This window comes from Polyodon spathula, chromosome 2 (assembly GCF_017654505.1).
Source record: "Polyodon spathula isolate WHYD16114869_AA chromosome 2, ASM1765450v1, whole genome shotgun sequence".
Taxonomy (NCBI): Eukaryota; Metazoa; Chordata; class Actinopteri; order Acipenseriformes; family Polyodontidae; genus Polyodon; species Polyodon spathula.
The window spans coordinates 40,244,964-40,265,052 of NC_054535.1; the positions used below are offsets into that span (position 1 = coordinate 40,244,964).

At 37.1% G+C, this 20,089-nt stretch overlaps 1 protein-coding gene across 1 annotated transcript in view; it reads left to right on the forward strand.

Moving 5' to 3' along the window:
- LOC121296382 (glutathione S-transferase C-terminal domain-containing protein-like) overlaps nucleotides 1–20,089 on the forward strand; it is a 64,442-nt gene that overhangs the window by 15,382 nt on the left and 28,971 nt on the right. Inside the window, exon 5 of the mRNA XM_041221885.1 lies at nucleotides 1,244–1,337. Coding sequence (XP_041077819.1) covers nucleotides 1,244–1,337 — 94 coding nt within the window. The remainder of the gene's footprint in view (nucleotides 1–1,243; nucleotides 1,338–20,089) is intronic.

Below are 20,089 nucleotides of genomic sequence, written 5' to 3' on the forward strand. Positions count from 1 at the left end.
CATCTATGGTAGGAGTTCATAAAGAAGAATTTAAAAGTAACATATACTGCAGGCCTCGTAAATATGGTTTCCCCCACTTGTTTGGTGTGGAATTACAGATTCCCATGTCCCTAGATCAGATTGGATGCAGCTGTTGCAGATACTGTACTATGTTGGGCAAACAAACCCACATTTGGAGCCAAACCTATTGTAGCTCTGGCTCTAGCAGTGACATGCTATCCTCCACAGTGGAGCTCTGTATGTAAAAAATCTGCAAGAATGTAACTCTGTGCACACAGTTCTGGTTAATGTAGCTTGTTCATTGCCTGCATTAAGTGTTTCGTTTATTGTAAGCCACTGTTCTATAGGTGGGAGGCTTGTCATCCCTTAAAGCATGTCACACAGTAATCCTTGATTTTCTGGTTGCAGTTGCTGTCTTGGATACAGATACGGCACCCTCTCACCACCCCCATTTAAGCTCTGATAAATCTTTTTCTATAACTCAGACTGCAGCTGTAATCGGAAAATCTTGGACCACTGTGTCACACACCTTCCAACCAACAATTTTATTTACAACACAGTAGGTCTTAGCACAGCATATTATAATATGTTGACTGCAAATGCATAAAACAATGTGGATCTAACAACCACCATCTTGTTGTCAATGGGATATATATACTATATATATCATATAATATTCGATTATATATAACTATATATATATATATATATATATATATATATATATATATATATATATATATATATATAACTATGGAGAATCATAGTATGTGACATATGTCATATATACATATGACATATATATGGATTTTTGTGCATGTGTAATAAAATGTACAAACATACTTTGAATGTTTGATATATCTTTCCTATATATTATATGGGCATAACACATAGAACTCTGATTACATAATTTATAATACTTCTACTTATAATACTTATAATACTTCCTGGTCAACGCCACTGATTTCTGTGCCCCCCAGCAAGTATCTATAAGCCATCACTTAACAGTTAACTTCCGAAATGCATCAGATATAGCCCTTTGCAGGAGCTATCTGATGTATGGCATCCATTTGTAAGACTCTGTCTGTAGGGTATTATAGTCCAGAGAACTAGGTAAGTGTTTTAGAATTATTAGAAAATAGATTTACAACATGGTGTTGCTGAAATGTGCTGAATAGTAGCTTATGGTAGGCAGCAGTATAGGTTTTTCAGCCTGACTTTGTTGTTTTTGTTCTTTACCTAGAACAGTGGCATTGAGGCTATTTACTCTCCACATCCTTGCTCGTCATGGGCCCTGGACTGGGATGGTCTTCCAGCAGCTGTCAATCCCATGGAAGGTTAGTAATAGTTTCTACCCCCTGGTACAATAAAAATACCTTTATGCCAGCAGCTCTTCCGATAGTGGTCAGAGGCCATTCAGTCTAACCCCGGTCTATGTGTGTAGCCTTTGCTTGTTGTTTTTTATAGGAGTCATACCTGTACATAGTAGGAAAACAGCAACCTCTCTTATCCATGATAGGCAAAACATGTCTTGTAGAAATGTAAATGTGGATGTATTAGATGAATAAAACCACAACTATCAATTGATATTTTGCCTGTACAGCTGTGGCAATCCTCAAGGTGCTTTTACATGCAAATCTGGAAAAGGCTAGAAAACTGCAGAATTGCTTAGGTACTGAGCTGGACTCTGTAATATCAGCTGACAGTGACTAGAAGGCTTATCACCCTGGATACTGTGTTGAGTCAGAGGGACTGTAAGTGGTTAGAAGAGCTCAGAGTTCCTAAGGATGTGTAAGGTATGGTGAATTCACTAAGCTGTGTATAGCCATTTAGGTCAGAAGGAAGATCTTGAAATCAGTCCTGTAGGCAATGGGGTACTATGAAGATCTGGTTTTGGTTTACATCCTGGCTTCAGTGTTCAAAATAATGAACAGCCACTTCTATCAAGGTATAAATAATTGCCACCACTGTACAGTGGTGTATTACTGAATTATTTTGCTGTGCTACGTAAATATTTAATTTAAGTTTTAGATAAATGGGGATAACCTTCCAAACACACCACTGTATTAGGAAAAAAGTGACAAACTGTTAGCTGTAATTCTTGCTAGCATAATTAACACGATGGCTAATCTATAGTAAAAATGTGCTATAAAAAAGTTGCTTGTAGCTAGCCCTTTAAGTGCTTGAAAGGGGGTTATTATCACACCACTACTGGAGCAGTGCAGCTGCATACCAGCATGTGTGCTCCATAACCTTCACCCACCTGGGGGAAAGGCTGTGCAGTATTGAAAATATTTAACATATTGACCTCGGCAAATTGTTTACTGTCAAAGCAGGATGCCCGGGAGGCAGGCAGTAGCAGGTAGAACTCCAGCAAGGGACCTGCTATCCTGCCCCCAGTGCCACACGCCCTCGTGGGAGCTAATAAATAAACTCACCTGGAGTCCTGAGGAACCGCTGCTGCAGCTGTCTCAACCCCATCACTTTCCTTTATCATCTCAATCTAAGGGTGTACATGGGCTGACACAAATAATGGGATCGGGGAGGGGAGGGGGGGGGTTACTTATAAACCCAGGGACACAATATATCGATATTACTACATACTACAGTTGTTAAAATGATTGTAGTAGAACATACAGCAAATACAATAAATGTGTTAGATCAGTGTTTCCCAACCCTGTTCCTTTCGTTCCAACGCAGCACTTAATTGAACCCTTATTTTCAAGCTCTTCGTTTGTTAATACGGTTCAATTAAGCAATTGAGCGCTGTGTTGGAATGAAAACCAGCAGACACAGTGAGCCACCAGGAACAGGGTTGGGAAACACTGTGTGAGATGTTAGTTGGCAATGAAACAAAGCAGCAGATGATGGCACTGTGGGCTTGTGGGTGTGTGTACCTTGTCTTACCCTAAATTGATGCAAACACTTAAATGTGATTCATTACCAACCCACATTTTCTCCTTAATGTTGTTGGAGTCTAATACACTTTTGCTTGTGGGTAGTATGATTCTTGCTGTAAACACCTGGGGAAGTCATATATCAGTATTAAAAATACCATAAAACAGCATGGTACATTTTGATCAGTAGCAAAACCAAGCACCATTGTCACACCTTGCAAAAAGACATGTTGCAGTGACTACAATAGTATCAGTGGTTGAGAGAAAACAAGAATCTCAATAAAAAATATGGTAGTATATGCTGTAATACTAAAATGCATACAGTTTTATGACATGTTTTGACTAGAATTCCTTCTAATGAGTTCAATCAAAAATCCTAGTCTAATTATCCTAGTTTATCCTAGTCTAATTATTGCCCAATAGCTGCTCATTCCACTTGCTATTTGCAAACTGAAGTTGTGAATAGTTAAAACATTTTCCATTTTATTGTTTTATTTAATCTATTTGTTTTTTATGCTATTGGTAACCCCATTCCTCATCAGATCTATAGGAAAGACTAGTGCAATCTTATATTGAGGAAACTGATCTTGTTAGAACACTGTTCCTAGAGGGAAAGGATTAGAGAAACAAAATTGTATGAATACAGATGTGATTTAACGTCTTGCAAGACGGTTTAGGTGGAGACCAAGTTACTCATGTAATAATAATAACATAATACTGTAAAAACCTGTACAAAAAACCTAAATGTTAATGGATCCTTTTTACATTCATATTTAGTTATCTTGTAGTTGTGAAAACAAAATCTTGTGCAGTTGATGGTTATTTTAGTATTGATTTATATTAAGATGCAGGGAATATGTTTTGCTTCAAGGTTTCTGTACTTCGTTAGTGCCAGTGTCAAGCCTGTGCTGTTTGCATCTTTATCCTGTCTTTTCAAAATCTGTTGGACTGTGTAGTAAACTCTGGTTCCAACTGATATTTGCTTACCCTTTCAAGCAGTCAGTTAAACAGTCTGCCTCTTTATAGTCTGGTATTGAGATAGCTCCGCATCAGGATCTATCCTACAAATTCACTATGCTAACCACTAAGCCATTTTTTTATATTGTAGCAGTTGTGCTTTAAGTTTAGTAATCCAGGCAATCAGTCTGAGTCTGAATTGACGTGTCAAAATGAACACAGAATAAAAGTTTTTTTCCCACTGGATTATTTGTTAGGGTTATGCTGCAGTTCAGGAGGAGTGCAGATTGAGTGTAAATGATCTAAACACAGAAGCTGGTCAGTAGTAGGGACAATGGAGAGTGGTGGATGACAATTATGAATGTACCACCAAAGACCACAGTATTATAACAGTAATACTTTGTTTAGTAAATATAGTCGTGCTGCTAGGATTGGACACCTTTGTTTAGTGGATTTGACGCATACCTTTTCTTTTCATCCATACTTCGCTTTCTTATATTAAGCAGTCATTGCTGCAGACTGTGTTGTATATACTGAGTTCCTACAATATCTCTTTCTACATTCTGCTGATTTGTTTAAATATTCCATCTCCACTTTAAAGAAGTCTGTTTTTCTATTTTGTTGGGAATTAGTATGGGAGATGGATTAGTTATATTTTTTTGGTGACCCTGTGGACCCAGAACTACATTGGTCTACCTCTAGATGAGCAATCAGTTAGCATTTCAATGCTGTATTCAAGTTTTGTTTGCACACAGCAGTACTTGAATAGTCTCATTGAGCATATAGCACAGGTTAACAAAGAAGAGACAGAGTGCCTTACATTTCTTTTTGTTTGTTTGTTTGTTACCTCCTTTTCTGACAAAACAAAAAAGTAGTAGTTCCCCACACTGAGCTCATAATTCCTCAAGCTAGTGTCAAAGCTAGCATGTCTAGAAGCATCAGGCTGTAATACACTGGCAAGTGCATCAACACAGACATTGTATTATTAAATTTAAATTCAATTTGAATTTGAACAGGTGTTAAGGACATACATTATACACTGTGCTGGTGGGATGTAGGAATTTTAATTAAATTGTTTTTTGCATAGTACTACCGACAGAGATTGAATTACCAGATCATATATCATTTTGGGCAGAATGGCACTTCTGTGTAGTAAACATGTTGTTTCTGATTTTATTTTATCTGCCCTTAACCCGCAACTCTGTTTACCAGACAATCTTTGTAAACCTGATCAAACTTGTCATACCCACCACACACTTCGCTATGTCTTGCTGCCAGCCAATAATTTGCACTGTTCACCTCCTGAACTTGTCACTTGATCCTAAATCTGCATCTTGAAAATAGTCATTTGGCAGTAAATCTGCCCTCCATGTGTGACACCTTCATAACCGTGCATAGCTTTCATTTTGAAAGCTTGCTCTTTGGTAATGTATCTTTTTGGCACAGGAACCTTTAATTTCTCACGATAAGTTGTTATTTCTGTATAAAAAAGAAACATTAATAAAAAGGTAAACATTAGACTGTAATTCACATCAAAATTACATTTGTCTTGCTGCACATCTGAATTATTTCAAAACATTAAAAACAACAGGATTAATTTTATTCTTAAGCACTTTGACTGATGCCACCGTTGTTGATTGTGAGAGAAATTCTATTCTTTGTCTTTGGTCTTTTCTGGTGCTTTTATTAAAGTGTTTAAACTGGAACTTGGACTGAATGTAACCTCATGCTCACCAATATATTCAGGGGTGTGTTTGTATATAGGCGCATGCACTAATGTGCTGGAGAAGTGAAGAAGAACCTTGTATATTAGCATGAAAAATATATCATTGCTAAGATTGTTTGGATTATTTAGGGTCAGTTGAAGTTTGTTTTTACCTTGTCATTATGAGCAAATGTAAGTGCAAGTGCCTATCGGATCAAAGACAATCACAAAAAGCATCTTGTGAAAATAAGTGTAATATAAATTGTGAAAATATACACTTATATTCAAGATGGTGTGGTAAGCCTTTTTAGTGCCTATTGTACACAATACAGTACATTCTTGGACAACAAATTTGTAACACATGATATGATAAATAGCACATATTGTACAAACACACTGTTTTTGCATTTTAACTTATTTAATAAGGTATCACTAAGAGGTGTTTTTTTTTTTTTTTTTTTTTGTAAATACAGGTTTTCTAGTATAATAGATAAAAGCTGCATTCCCCTCTTTTGATGCATTTTTGGTCTTTGATAGGCAAGATAAGGCAGTCTTGGATAGGCCATAGGTTGGTTGGTGTGTGCTTCCATATCCAGTACTGCACAAATGAATGGCGTTTTAAAGAACCGTGAAAAGTGTGGCTCATCACTTAGGCATTGGAGACTGTTCTCATTAATGAACAGCCAAACATACGTTTTATATTTTATACAATTTAAACAGCTTGGAGGCTCATCTTGTTGATTCAGTGTGGAATTGACAGCCTATGACGGGGTTATGGAAGATGTTATTTTTTTTTTTGTCTTTTTGTACGGTCTGCCTGTAGCCACTGAACCTTATATCTATGTAATACATTTATAAATGCCACCAATTGTTGGAATTCTTTGGGGAGAGGGCTACGGAATGGTAATAGATAGGTACATAACAATGGTGTTACTTGAAATAATTGAAGCATCACTGCTCTATTGCATTCTGTACATATACTGTAGTAGTTTGTATATGCTGTCACCCAAGCTTAATCCTTTTTATTTTTGAAAGCAATGGAGTTTTAGAACAAGGCAAACAGCTCCTCGCTTTGTCAGCAGTGCATGCCCTTCATTTTTAAGAATGAAGGTTGTACAGTGGTTGGACTGCAGCCAGTATTAGTAATCCAGAGTGTATGCAGGGGGAAATCGAGGTACATAATTTTTTTCTTCGATTTATGAAGCGTGCGGCCAAGGAAGACGACATGGTTTCGATAGAAAACAGAGTCTTATACTGTATTACTTGACAGCTAAGGAAAAACAAAAGGCTCATTGTAAATGTGACAGGTCCTTTTATTTGATAGCCTTTCAGTTATGGGGTGTCAGTGCTGATGAATAGACCGTCTCGCTTGTGAGTGGCAGTTCATGACAGGGATAAGCCTACCTATCAACGTCTGTGCTAAAAATAGGTATTACTTTACAGTACTACACAGATTCCTGCAAGCAGCTCTGCTAGTGGATTTTAGCCATTTAAAATATGGTTTTGGAATCATCAGCATGTTTTCTTTGTCACAAACAGGAATTTATTTAGGGAGTAACCTGAGTGCTATACAGTTTCAAGGCAAGAAGAAAGTAAAAAAAAAAAAAAACACACAGTTCAGGTTAAACAGGACTACTGGTAGTAACTTCAACCCTCTGGAATTAGGCCTTATTTTTTGTGACACACTGTAATTGTGGATATTAAAATATATACTTTTCTTAGAAATTGTTATGACATTTATTTAAACACACATTATTAAGAACTGCATTTATGTGTTTTAATAAATGTTATTTATTGTTAACTGTATTTATGGCTATATACATGTTAGTATGAACTGTAATTAAGCTTATAAACAGTTTGTGAAGCAAATTACTCACTACCTTATAAGCAGCTGGAAGGCTTTTAGGTCTTTGTCGATTTAGTGAAACTTTTTCCAATTAGTTTTCTATCAGCTTTTTTTTTTGAAGAAGCAGCAGCAGCACCTAACTTAATAATAAATATAACAAAATAAAATCTAGACGATACATCTAGTGTGCCAGGAGTCCTCCTCGCTTATCCCCTCATAAGTCTGTTACATCCTCATACTCTTGGTGTACTGGAGATACTGCTTAATTACCTTTACATCCTTACCCAAATATGTCATAAGAGCTTCAGAAAATGTAATTTGGCTGTTTTTAAGCAATACGACTTCAGGTACTGTAGAAGGAATACCTGGAACTCTGGCTGGGTTTAGTATGTGTCCACACTGAGTGATGTGCTTAACTGACCGGTATTCCCTAGTAATTTCTGATGAGCTTGGTCTCATTGCTACAGTATTCTATCAAGAATCAGCAATCAGATTTGCTTTTGTGATACTATTAGTTTACCCTTGTTTGGTTTAGAGATTTTATGAAAATTGGAGTACTGACAAACATTTCCACTTGATCCCTTGTTATCATAAGAGAAGTTATGTACAGTAAGTTGGAATTGCAGCTTGGAACAAGTCTAAACAAGATCCGGTACTGTCAAGGGCAATGATTATTTTTCTTCAGAATGATTATAAAATGGCATAGTAGAAGTAAATCTATTTTACCGTTGAAAGGTATTTTAAAAGTAAATCAAGTCATGTGTGAGCAATATTAATCCTTCATACTTTCTCTGAATAAAATCTTTAAAATCCTAGCACAACTGTTGGCGCTAGACACAAGTCATTGTCTGTTTGTAAACGTGTGTAAAATGTATAAACTACAGAAATGGCACCTGATTTGAGTACTCTGTCTAATAAATGTAAACATTAGATGCTGTTTGAGGTACAGAAAGCTCACAATGTGCCAGGTATTGTTTACTTCTGCCTGGGTCTTAGCTGGTGAGCTTCCTCAAAACTGGAATTTCAAAATATTTATCTTACCACTAGTAAAACTCTACTAGGTCACTGTCAGATGTAAGGAAAGATATTTCAGTACATAGAACTGATCATGCCATGTGTTTTTTTTTTTTTTTTTTTTAAATGAAATGTTCCAAAATTAAAATAGTGATTTTTATCTGCAGATAATGTAGGGCTACTGATTTTTGACGATCGTGAAATCGTGGGTAGAATTAGCCATTGGGAATGGAATTTGGCATTTTGGAAACTGAATTTCTTTTCTCCTTGCAACTCAAGTTTTTTTATTTTTTTTATTTATTTTTTTAGTACACCCAGCCAGGTTGAGTTAATTTATCATGTGACTTTACTCGCATATCTTCGCTGAAACTCAATATGGCGCCTGCACCAATGGGGGAAAAAAATGCAATGTTTCAGTAAAAGCTAAAAACTAAATCTAATTTATCTACGAGGATGCTGGGATACTGTTCAAGTTTTGCTGTCATTTGATTTATCACGTACAGGTCAATACCATTAAAGATCATATTGCCAGCCAGATTTAACTGACTGGATGAAGCAGACACATTTTTCAGTACTTATACTTGTAGAGCAAAATTCAAGGAATGGGAATTTAAAAGAGATGCATGTAAAACATATTTAAGACTCATTTTACAGCCGTCTTCTCGAATTTCATCTGTGTAAAGTCTCTAATAATGTCAGAAAAATCCAGTTTTCGTATTATATCTCTTTCCGTGGATATAATGACAAGGCTGTTTAGGTGATCCTGGCTCATGGTGGATCTCACCAGAAAGTGCACATTAAGGATAGGTAAATGCACAGGGCAGTGGAGACATTCAGAAACCTGGAAATCATCTGCATTCAGGATGTTGAAGGTGGTCAGATGCTGTTCTTTTATCCTTGCCAGAAATTAATTTAAACTGGAGCATTTCTGATTGGAAATATTCTTCTAGATCTACAGGATAGGTTTGCATGAATGTAGCAGCTTAGTTATTGATGTCATATTCTGACATGTTCTCAAAGTTGGTAAGGAAGCCAAAGTTATGCACAGTAACATAAGCTTTTGATCGGTGCAACCAATCTGTTGAAAAGAGTATCCAGAATCTTTAGGAAAATCTGGACACGAAATCCATCTCTGCCCTGTAGTAAAACTTCAGTGTAACTCGGGCAGTCATGATCCTGCAGAGTACTGGGTATTTCTTCAGCACTGCAGTTTCTATACAATGATTTTCTATATCATCAAAATGATCACTAATCTCATCCAGAAATGTTTTCAGAGATTCAAGTAAATTGTTTGGTTTCTGGTGAATGATGATTTCTGTCTTCAACGGTTGTATCAAGAGCCGCCTTTATATGTGCATAGCCATTCTTAAATGCCTTAACAGCATCGGATCTCGCTGACCACTTGTATCTGACAGTCGCTTGATAACAATGTTATCTTTCCCCAGGTTTCTGCCAAGTATTTTCCAGTGATAAGCAGAAAACAAATTGTAAATTCCTGTGGCTGGCTGGCGAGTGGATAGAGGCCCAGAGACAGTCTGCAGTTAAAAAAAAAATACTAATTTTATTATAAATAACACAAAACAAAAGTGCACAATGGCAAAATAAAGGGATTTAAACACAAAAAAAAAAAAAAAAAAAAAAAACAAACTTACAAAAACAAGGTTTCCAGGCTGGGCAATGCCTTCACTGGATTCAGATTTACCAAACCAAAACCAACAAACACCAACCTGCTTCCTCAGCTCCCTCCTCCCAAATGAGAAGCAGAGGTCTCCTTTTATGTCAGGTGGCTGGGCGCTGATTGATTGTTAATTAACCTAATCAACTAATCAACCCCAGCCACCTGAACATAATAAACCCAGGCAGGTAGGGGAAATTAACCCCATCCTTGCCAATTTAAAAAGGGCAGAGCTTTGCTCTGCCACAATTCCTGACAAAACTCCAAAGAAAGATATGACATCCACACAACTTTAAGCAGCCTTGTGTCCTGTCAAGTTTAGTGAATGCCCAGTGCAAGGAATATAAATTGCTGTGGGGTTTGCTTTGCTGAGACAGTCTTGTACACCTTTGTATTTTCCAGATGTACTAGCTGCGTTATCATATGACTGGCCTCAACAGTTTGAACAGTCAGTTCCATTTTCCTGACAGTAGTTCAGTATTGTTTCAGCTATATTCTCACCCGAATGATCGGTCACAGGAATGAAGGCTAAGAATCTTTCCACAGGAGACCCTATCACATTTACGTAGAGAATAATGGTCGTGAGCTGATCTGTGTGTATGGTCGGGAGTGCTGTCAACGCGAACACAAAAATATTTCACATTCTTAATATCTTAAATGGTTGTCTGTCTGACTTTCTTACCCATTAATCCAATTAGCTTACAGATAGAGGAGGAAAGATAAGATGTTGAAATCGTGCAAGGTGATCAGGCAGGAATGGGTCAGTTAGGAGATGAGCTCTAGTGTTCCTAAACTGTTTCCGTTGTGTGGTGAACCAAGGGTCTCATCCTCTCCAAGAAATGCCAGACCATGTTTCAGCAAGAAATTGAATAACCTGAACTACATGTTTTAGTACATTTTTCCAGTACTCCTGCTCCTTTTTTATCTTGATTTTCAGTGAGGTGTCAGTTTGCCCAGCTTCCCATCTTCTCGAACACCACATAACCATAGACTGATTTTGCTCCTGGGATTGTTCATGCTCTGCCAGTCCGACTGCAGCATGTTTCTAGTCATCAAACTCAGAATCAGACATAGCACTTTTCTTCGAGTAAAACAGCTTGCACACAACACAAAACACAACCTTTTGAAGACAAGTACAGTCAGCAACCACTCACGATCAACTCATGGCAATGACCTTTTCCGTTTTTTCTATTGGACACAACATACTTGTCACTCCAATTTTGACAATGACTTGGGCCTCATTCTGTCGAGTATACTGCGAAGAGGTTTGTCCACATTCCATTTAGCCATATCATTCCTATAAGTTAAAGTGAAAGGCAGATAATTGGTGGTGTGGGTAGACTGGGTCCGACTCCTTCTTCATTACTTTTTAATTCTTTGGGTCACTTATTATGAACTGTAGCGCTGCCAAAACTCTTGTCATCTTTACCGTTACTGCCACTAATGAGAAATTATGGTAACTAAATTATTTTTGTGTGAGAGGTCTGTTTGTCAAAATGTTTTAGAAAAAAAAAGTTGTTTAATAAAAATATATTTATGTAGTTTAAAACATGATGCATACTAGACTATTATTGATATACATCTATTTGAGTTGTTTTATTAATGTGTATCTGTAATAAAACTACATTTGTGAAAAATAAAACGAAATTTGAAAAAAATAAATAAAATGAAAAATTATAAAAAGTAAAGATTTTCACGGGGCTGTATTTATCCAGATACCGGCAATGGTGTGCAATGTGTAGCCAAACAAACAGTTCACATTTTCTACTTTTTCTGAACACCGACAAGTACGTGACGCTTCACCAATGATGTGATGTTGTAAGAACCAAATAAATTAAAAGAACACAGATAACAACACAGCAGCTAAAGTATTCTCAGCAAGAGAGCCGCGTGCATTTGGTAAAATGCAACATGAAACCAATAGAACTCTTGTTGGATGCTGCAAGTGAACCAAATATACAAATCTGAATTAACTTTAAAAGAAACCCAAGTTTGCTTGAATTTTTCTGGTGTGAAACAAACCAAAACAAACCTGAAAAAAAAACAAAAAAACAAGTGAACCATGATTCGAATCACTTGCAAATGAACTAGGTGTGATTTCAGTTTTTTACGCAGCTTGGAATCTACATTCTGAAAGCATGCATTGTTAACCAGAATGTTTGTTTATATAACCCAAAGGTATATTAAGGTGTTGGACACAAGCTTTGTCCACCCTGTAGAGTAAGCAGCTCTGTCACTGGGTTCCGCTGTTACTTGCACTTGGTTATAAACAAAAACCTGAAGCTGTGCTATTTCAGGAGGCTAACCAAAAATTTAAAAAGCCCTTTTTTCCCAAATGGTGTTTTTGTTACACAACAGAAAACATTGACATAATTGATATATTATACCTGGCTATATTGGGGCGAGTAATCTTTCCATGAATTTGAAAGAGACGCATTTGCAGTTTCTCAGATACTCAAATATCTGTATTAACAACATAAATTCCATATGAAACCATTTAGTTCCAGGATGGAGCAGTACTGTAGTATTCCATTTTTTTTTTTTTTCCACTTGCTTCAGTATACAGTGGGGCACAGTGACCTTACAGCTGGAGTTAGGTTAGCATGTGTACAGTTAAGTTTGGTTATACCTTGCACAATTATGCTAATGAATGTAAATATGAGGGAGTGGTGGGGTGTCAGTGTTGTGATGTCATTGTCTGACTTCATGTACTGCATGCTTGAGAGGTGATAGTGCATGAGAACGCTGGTAGTTGGAAGTTTTTTTCTAGCCTTTACACCATAAATGGTGATCACTTAGTAATTTACTAATGTCAAAGGTTTACTAGCAGTGTCACGCTACCTGATTGTTCAACAGCAAATAAATACCCACAAGGCAAACAACACTAGGCCTCTTAATTGATGTCATAAATGCAGCCGGGCAGGTGGCACATGTAAATGGAGATTGAATTTCTCTGGAGTGGGGTCTTCCGAGTGGCTCACCTGGTAAAATCATGGCCACATGGTGTGCAGGGTGAGTGATACCGACCTGGCTCTGTCTTCGCTGGGGATTCCGCAAGGAGTGTTGTGGAGGCCATTGACTTGATCATGGGACTGGAGGACCCACACTGACCTTTAGTTCTCCAGAGCTGTTGTGGGAATTTCTGCGATGAGGAAACATACATTGGGGAGGATTGTCACAGATAGCTTGTAGTGGTGACGTCAGACCCGGAAGAAACACACAGGACTGTGAGGTGAAATGGTGCGCTTACTTACGCTCGTTCATTGCTATTGAAATAAAAAGGTTTGACACAAAACCATACTCACAGAGCAAAATAAAAGGTTGAACACAAAACTGACACCAACTAAACCAACAGGGACGAACAGGTATTGTGCGAGTAGCATTTGTTATTTAAGTTATTTTTTTCCTTCTCACTCCCATTGTTTCTCCCTGACTTCACAAACCTAAAAGAGTAAATTGTGCAACCATTTATAGAGTTGTGCTGGGATTCAATTACTAATTACTTATTCACTTGAACCCCAGCATGTGAACTAATTTGTGCATTCCCCGTGCTAACATATTATTATATACTTTATCTGCACATGAAGTGATTGTGCAATCCCCGTGCCTAAATACAACTATATATATATTAAATCACTCTTGCTACACAGACCCATTTATATCCTGTGAGCAAATTCCTGTACACCAACATGAATCCTTAGCAGTCCATTTATTCAGCGCTCGTCAGGTACGTCGGGTCCAATTTATTTTCACATGCGCTGTTTAAAATATATATATTTGAAAATAAAACAGGTTCAAAAGGCATTGAGTCGCAAAAAAACAGTACTGTATCTACAACCAAGCCCCACCCCTTATTAGCTGTATTTTTTACATATCTCTTTATAGACGTGCATATTGATAAATCCTCACCAGACCACTCGTTTTATCACCAAACTCCTCAATAATGCGATCCAAGTCATTATTTTATTACTCCATTGTTATGTCCGTGTTATCTCTGTAATGCATGGGGCTATGAGAAACGTCCTTTTTTCGGTTTTATTCGGCTCCTGTCGGTCTCACTCGGCCATTGAAAGGTTTTCTCAGCTTTTTCCGGAAAAAAAAAAAAAAAAAAATGACTAGAGACCTGTGTTTTACATTTTTTTGATGTCGGACAGGTAAAATTGTAACGTCGGACTTGGTCCGACATAGGACCGCAAAGGGTTAACACACCACATGCAACATATAACACAAACATATGCACAGGGGTGGGGCACTTTGCTACGTAACGCAGCACACACATCCTCAACGGCCACCTTCCCCGTTAAAATCCCCCAAGTCTTGCTCAAGGTTCCAGGCTGCTACTGGCAATGCTGTCAGCAGACATGCTGACAGCGGGGCGAGTTCTTCCTCCCTCTGAACCACTGGTAGCGGAAATGCTGGTGGTGGTAATGCTGTCTGCAGAGATGCTGACACTGGTGTGGCACACTCCAGCAGCGGAAAGACTGCTAACAGCACCAGCTCCTCCCGTGGCGGTGGAGGCGGGAACAGTGGTGGAGGCAGAGGCAGCTCCTGCTGCTCTCCCTCTGGCGGTGGAGGCAGAATGAGTCAAGCTTTATCACAGTTCCGTTTTTTTTTTTTTGTGTGGCCAATGTGGGAAATACTTGTCTTTGGCTTCGAGAACCCTTCCACCTACTTCACTGTTCTGTATTGTATCCACTAACCGATTGATGTACAGATTCAAATTCCATAGGTCCTGATGGTTTATCAATCTGATCTGATAAATACTGGGATAGAGCTAAATGCATTCACAGACAAAACAACAGCTGCAGGAATGAAAACAGAAGCAGAATAGTTTTTTTTTTTTTTTTTTTTTTTTTTTAAATCGGATTAAGGCACCAGGTTGAGAATGGTGAGTTATAACAATCAGAATGAGGATATAGTCTATAATGGAAGGGATTAAGGCTTGTGTTGGTCAGCTGTTCAAATAATGTGCGATGCCACATATAATAAATGTGCATGTAAAATAGAGTGTAGGTCAGGGGGAGAAGATGATTCCAATAGCAGTAAGGTGATCTTTTATGCCATCTGCTCCATAAAACTAGTCATTAAAATATGATCTCATATTGTTCCAATACAAAACTGCCACAGGTTCAATCTTAAGTCTACATTAGAAATTTGCAGCAGGCCATTACAGAAAGTTAAAATATTGCTTGTATATGTTTCGTCTTTTTAAATATAATTAAAATTGCTTTCACCTACCTGCAATATTTCTGTCAATGTAATTGTTGACTGATTTATATCTCAAGTAAGTGTACTTCTCCTGAATTTAAAACAGCAAACACCAAGAATCTTGTATTAACAGTGCTCTTGGAGGATTTGAGGGTTTCTTTTCTGGGCTAAAATATGGCACCACTGCAAGCTGTATTAAAATATTCTCTCCCAGTAAATGTTTAAGAATAGAATCGTAAAGCCCTGATAAGAGGTTTTGTTCCTTGCATAATCATTTGTAAGAAGGTCAATTGTAGCCTGTAGATCATCCAATGTTATAATGTGAATGTACTGTGTATTGTCTGGCAAAAAAAACAGAAAACAAAAAAAAAAAAAAAACACATTAAAGTGGCCTATTACTGAAGCCCACAATGCATAAAGTTGAGTGGAAAGCAGTCCAGTGTTGAAGGCTTTCAGTGATTTGGGGTACTGTAGAATGTATGTTTCTTGAACAGTTGTCCATTTTTTTTTTTTTTGTGTGTGTGTCAGTGTTTGCATAAATTTGTCATCTTGAATCTTTTATAAAAAAAAAACAATGGTTTGGCCATGAAAGTAATATTTTGTATAATGTATACTTTAGCCAGGAGTATTAAACAAAATTATACTCAATCTAAAACCATACTTCATTGTGCTAGAATGTGTGTCTATATACATCAACCTTGGTTAACTCCCCACGGTGATGCCTTTTTTTTCTCTGTACTTGTTGATTATGCTTCCGATATCACGCCTTGAAAATTAAGTGATGCGAGCTATTTCACTCAATGTTTTTCCTTCTTTATGCAAGTCAGTGTTGTTATAATAGTAGAAAATACTAGTGGAGGCTTTGATGATGCTCATAATGCATCAGAGTAGAAAAATGTCTGAGAGAGAGAACACATGGGCACAATCAAATTTTATTGCAGCTTCAGTTGTCTTGTTATAACTTTCGCAGTGTCCCGTCAACAAGCATTACAAATTGCTGTGACGTGCCTATGAAACTGGACATGTTTCGTTGCCAAGAGTGATACAATAGCTTCCTACTAATGTATTATGTACACTTGTTTGCATGGATATTATGATCAGGCATGTTTTGCAATATATTGCAGATTTTTAACCAGCCGAACCCACCTCCGCCTCACACAAACACATTTTGCTCTTAGAAAATTAGACAATGAGAAATGTAGGAATTAACAGTTATTATGCTGGAAATGTGCTCCAAAAGATAATCGGTTGGACTCTAGAGCGAACTTATGTATTTACATTAATAGTCTAATTTATCTGCTTGAAAGTTTTTCAACCATGGCATACTACAGCCAAGACTAATACTTGGATTGTTTATAGCAGATGCAGTATACATTAGCTGCAATTAACCTAAAGTTCATAAAATACACAAGGATTTTTGCCAGACGTTGGAGAAACTAGTTGTAGATTTCATTTCTAAGTAATTTTATTTCTTGAAGTTTGCACATGATGGAAATTTCTTGAAAATGTCACCTGGAACTATTTGCTTGAAAAGCTGATAGAAGAAATGGCATTGTTTCAGGAGAATGAAAATGTTGTTCTGTCCTGTCCAGTTATGTTAGCATTGGGCCTTAAGACTGTATGATAATGCACAAAAAAAGTATGCAGGTCTGAGCTTGGTCTACATTGTTTAGTAACTACTACCTACCTTTTTCCTGATAAAAGCAAGATAAAACCTTCATATCTTCAGTGTTGTGCATTTAGCAGAAATGACCAAACATTCATGTAGTTGATGTAGTTTTTCTTATGCAAGTTCCCTTGGTATACCACTGTAGTAAAGCACTGTAAAAGCACAGTGAAAGCATGTGAAGGAACAGTCACTGTGAATTTTATTAAAGAATGACATTCTTTTACAGTATTATAAGTTACATACATAGAACAATATGTGGAAAAGTGTTCTTTACAAACTTTGTTTATTCTGCTCATCTTTCACAAATCACCACTTTCTCAGTTTCATAGCTAAATTGATGTTCCTTGTTTTATTGAAAGAGCTCTAAAAACAAAATCCTGGAAATTAAATAAAACAATACAATATTCACATTATTTGCATATTCTGCTGGTGAAATAGCATGGGCACAATCAAATCATGTGGCTGTTTTAGAGCATGTTTGTCTTGATTTATTTTGGTATCCATGTGACCTGTACAAAAACTGTGCTTCTTTCATAAGTGTAGTTTTAGTGCATTGTATCTGTCTAGCTCACATAAGGACTTTTTTATTTTATTGTGTTGCATGTTCCCATGTGTTGCTACAACTGTTTATGTAAGGTGTGTGTGTGTATTGTTTTAATTTATTTTTTACATTTTGACCACTTTTTTTTCTTTTAAATTTAGTCGTCGCCAATTATTATTTTTTATTATTTTCTCCTCAATTTTAGTAGTGTCCAATTATTTTTAGGCTCAGCTCACCACTACCACCCCTGCACTGACTCGGGAGCGGCAAAGACGAACACACGCTGTCCTCTGAGACGTGTGCCATCAGCCGACCGCTTCTTTACACACTGCAGACCAACCATGTAGCCACCTCAGAGCTACAGCGTCGGAGGGCAACGCAGCCCTGGGCAGTTTACAGGCAAGCCTGCAGGCGCCTGGCCAGACCACAGGGGTCGCTGGTGCGCGGTGAGCTGAGGACACCCTGGTTGATCTAGCCCTCCCTCCCCCCGGGTGGCGCTCGGCCAATTGAGCGCCACCCCCTAGGAACTCCCAGTCACGGTCGGCAGTGACATAACCTGGTTTCAAACTTGCGATCTCCAGGCTATAGGGCACATCTGCGCAGAGCGCTTTTACTGGATGCTCCTCTCGGGAGCCCCTTGACCACTTTTTTGAAACTAAAAGTATGGCTTCACATGTACCTGCATGGACCTCTCAGAACTACATTTCCCATCATCCTCCTGACTGGTAAATCCATCTCAGTTACATATGTGAGCAGGAGGATGACGGAAAATGTAGTTCTGAGAGGTCAATGCGGGTACATGTGAAGCCATGTTGAGGCACGGAATGCAATTTAAAAGTGGTCAAAATTAAAAAACAATTAAAACAATACACACACCTTACGTAAACAGTTGTAGCAACACATGGGAACTTGTAACACAATAAAATAAAAAAAAGCTCTGTATGCACCCTTTAAGATGTGTCTAAATTTCAACCACATAATATTTGCCCAGCTTTTTATAATACAAAAAACAAAATGCTACATAGAAGTAGAAGTATTTTGGACACAAAGTAGCTCCCAACGGATAACGGATACATACATAAATAAATACATAAATACAAAAATAAAGAGGATAAGACCAAAAGAGTTAATCCAAGCACACTCCAGATAAGCACAACTAAGGATGGATCATTTATATTCAGATACAGTCCATTTCAGTCAAGACAGTTCTCCTTGTTTGGTTTGATGTGTTGTGCCTCATCATTCGGGGCACGCCACTTTGCTGCTACTCTTCAATACAATGTACCCAAAATTCCCTTCCCATTTATGCAACATTTCTAACTTTGGGAGGGATTTAACATGTTACATCAATGATTACTACAGTAGTTCAAGAAGATGTGTTTAAGATTAATTAAGGTTTTAGCTGACAAAGAGATAATGAGGTAATTATGATGACGTTAGTTCTGCCTATTTTGGGCATCATATTAAAGAATGTCCTTGTTTTGTATGAGACACCTGCTAGCATCATTTAATTAAGCCGTAGCAAAAGTAATAATACATTGTTTCTGCTATAACATTGTTATAGTTTTTGTTGGTCTTTTTGCATGCATTTGGGGTGAACACAACTGGTTTCAGTAGGGGCTTTCTTTTATTGGCATGATGTTTTTTTGTGGTATTAAACTTATCAACTAAATTGCATGGCTCATGATTAATCAAGGGGCTCATGTCATATCTAATGAACAGTATGCTAGATGGTGAGACCCAATTTGTTACTCTGATGGGCATGTCAAAAATAATTATTGCAAGTAGCATTCCATATGGACTTGAAGTATGTGCAGAACTAAAATGAAGGATGAAACTAGGTTTTTCCATTGTTGGGTAATCTTAATTTTTTGAAGGACTGTCTTCTTTGGGTTCAATTGCTTAAACAAAGAGCAGAAAAGAGATTGAAAATTCCTTTCCTATTCCTAGAATTAAATTCACCAATCAGAGCTAATTATTAAATATTATTTCATTATTGCATTTAGTTTTTTAACATAAATTACATAGAATGGCCACCTAATCCAACAGTAAACTGGGTTGTCATGACCAGGTGCAATGAATTATTTTGCAGGGGTTTCCCTGCACTACTCTCACTGAAAAAGAAATACATTAATTAGTACATTAACATATTGCCATGAGATTTACAGCCTGTATTTTATTTTAAAATAAAATATTGTACAGATAATCTCATGTATAGCCATTTCTGTCATTATATACATACTTGTCAAACTTCATGTTTTAAGTTTCTAAAACTGATGGATTGTGCAAGTTCAGTTTTTTTTTTTATATACCATTTAAATCCTAAGGGGGAAAAAAAAAGGTAAATCGCAAATATGGTTAGCAACACTAAAATCGAAAGGAAAAAAAAAAAACATAATTTTTTTGTCAGGGAAAGTTTGTCTTGAAATGCTGCTAAACAGTAAACTTTTTTTTTTTTTTTTTTTTTTTTTTTTTTTTTTTTAAAACATCCAAACAAGTACTGTTCATTCTTGACCACAAAGATGACTCAGAAATAATTTTACACAACGTGATTATTCCTATTCCACTAATACCTTA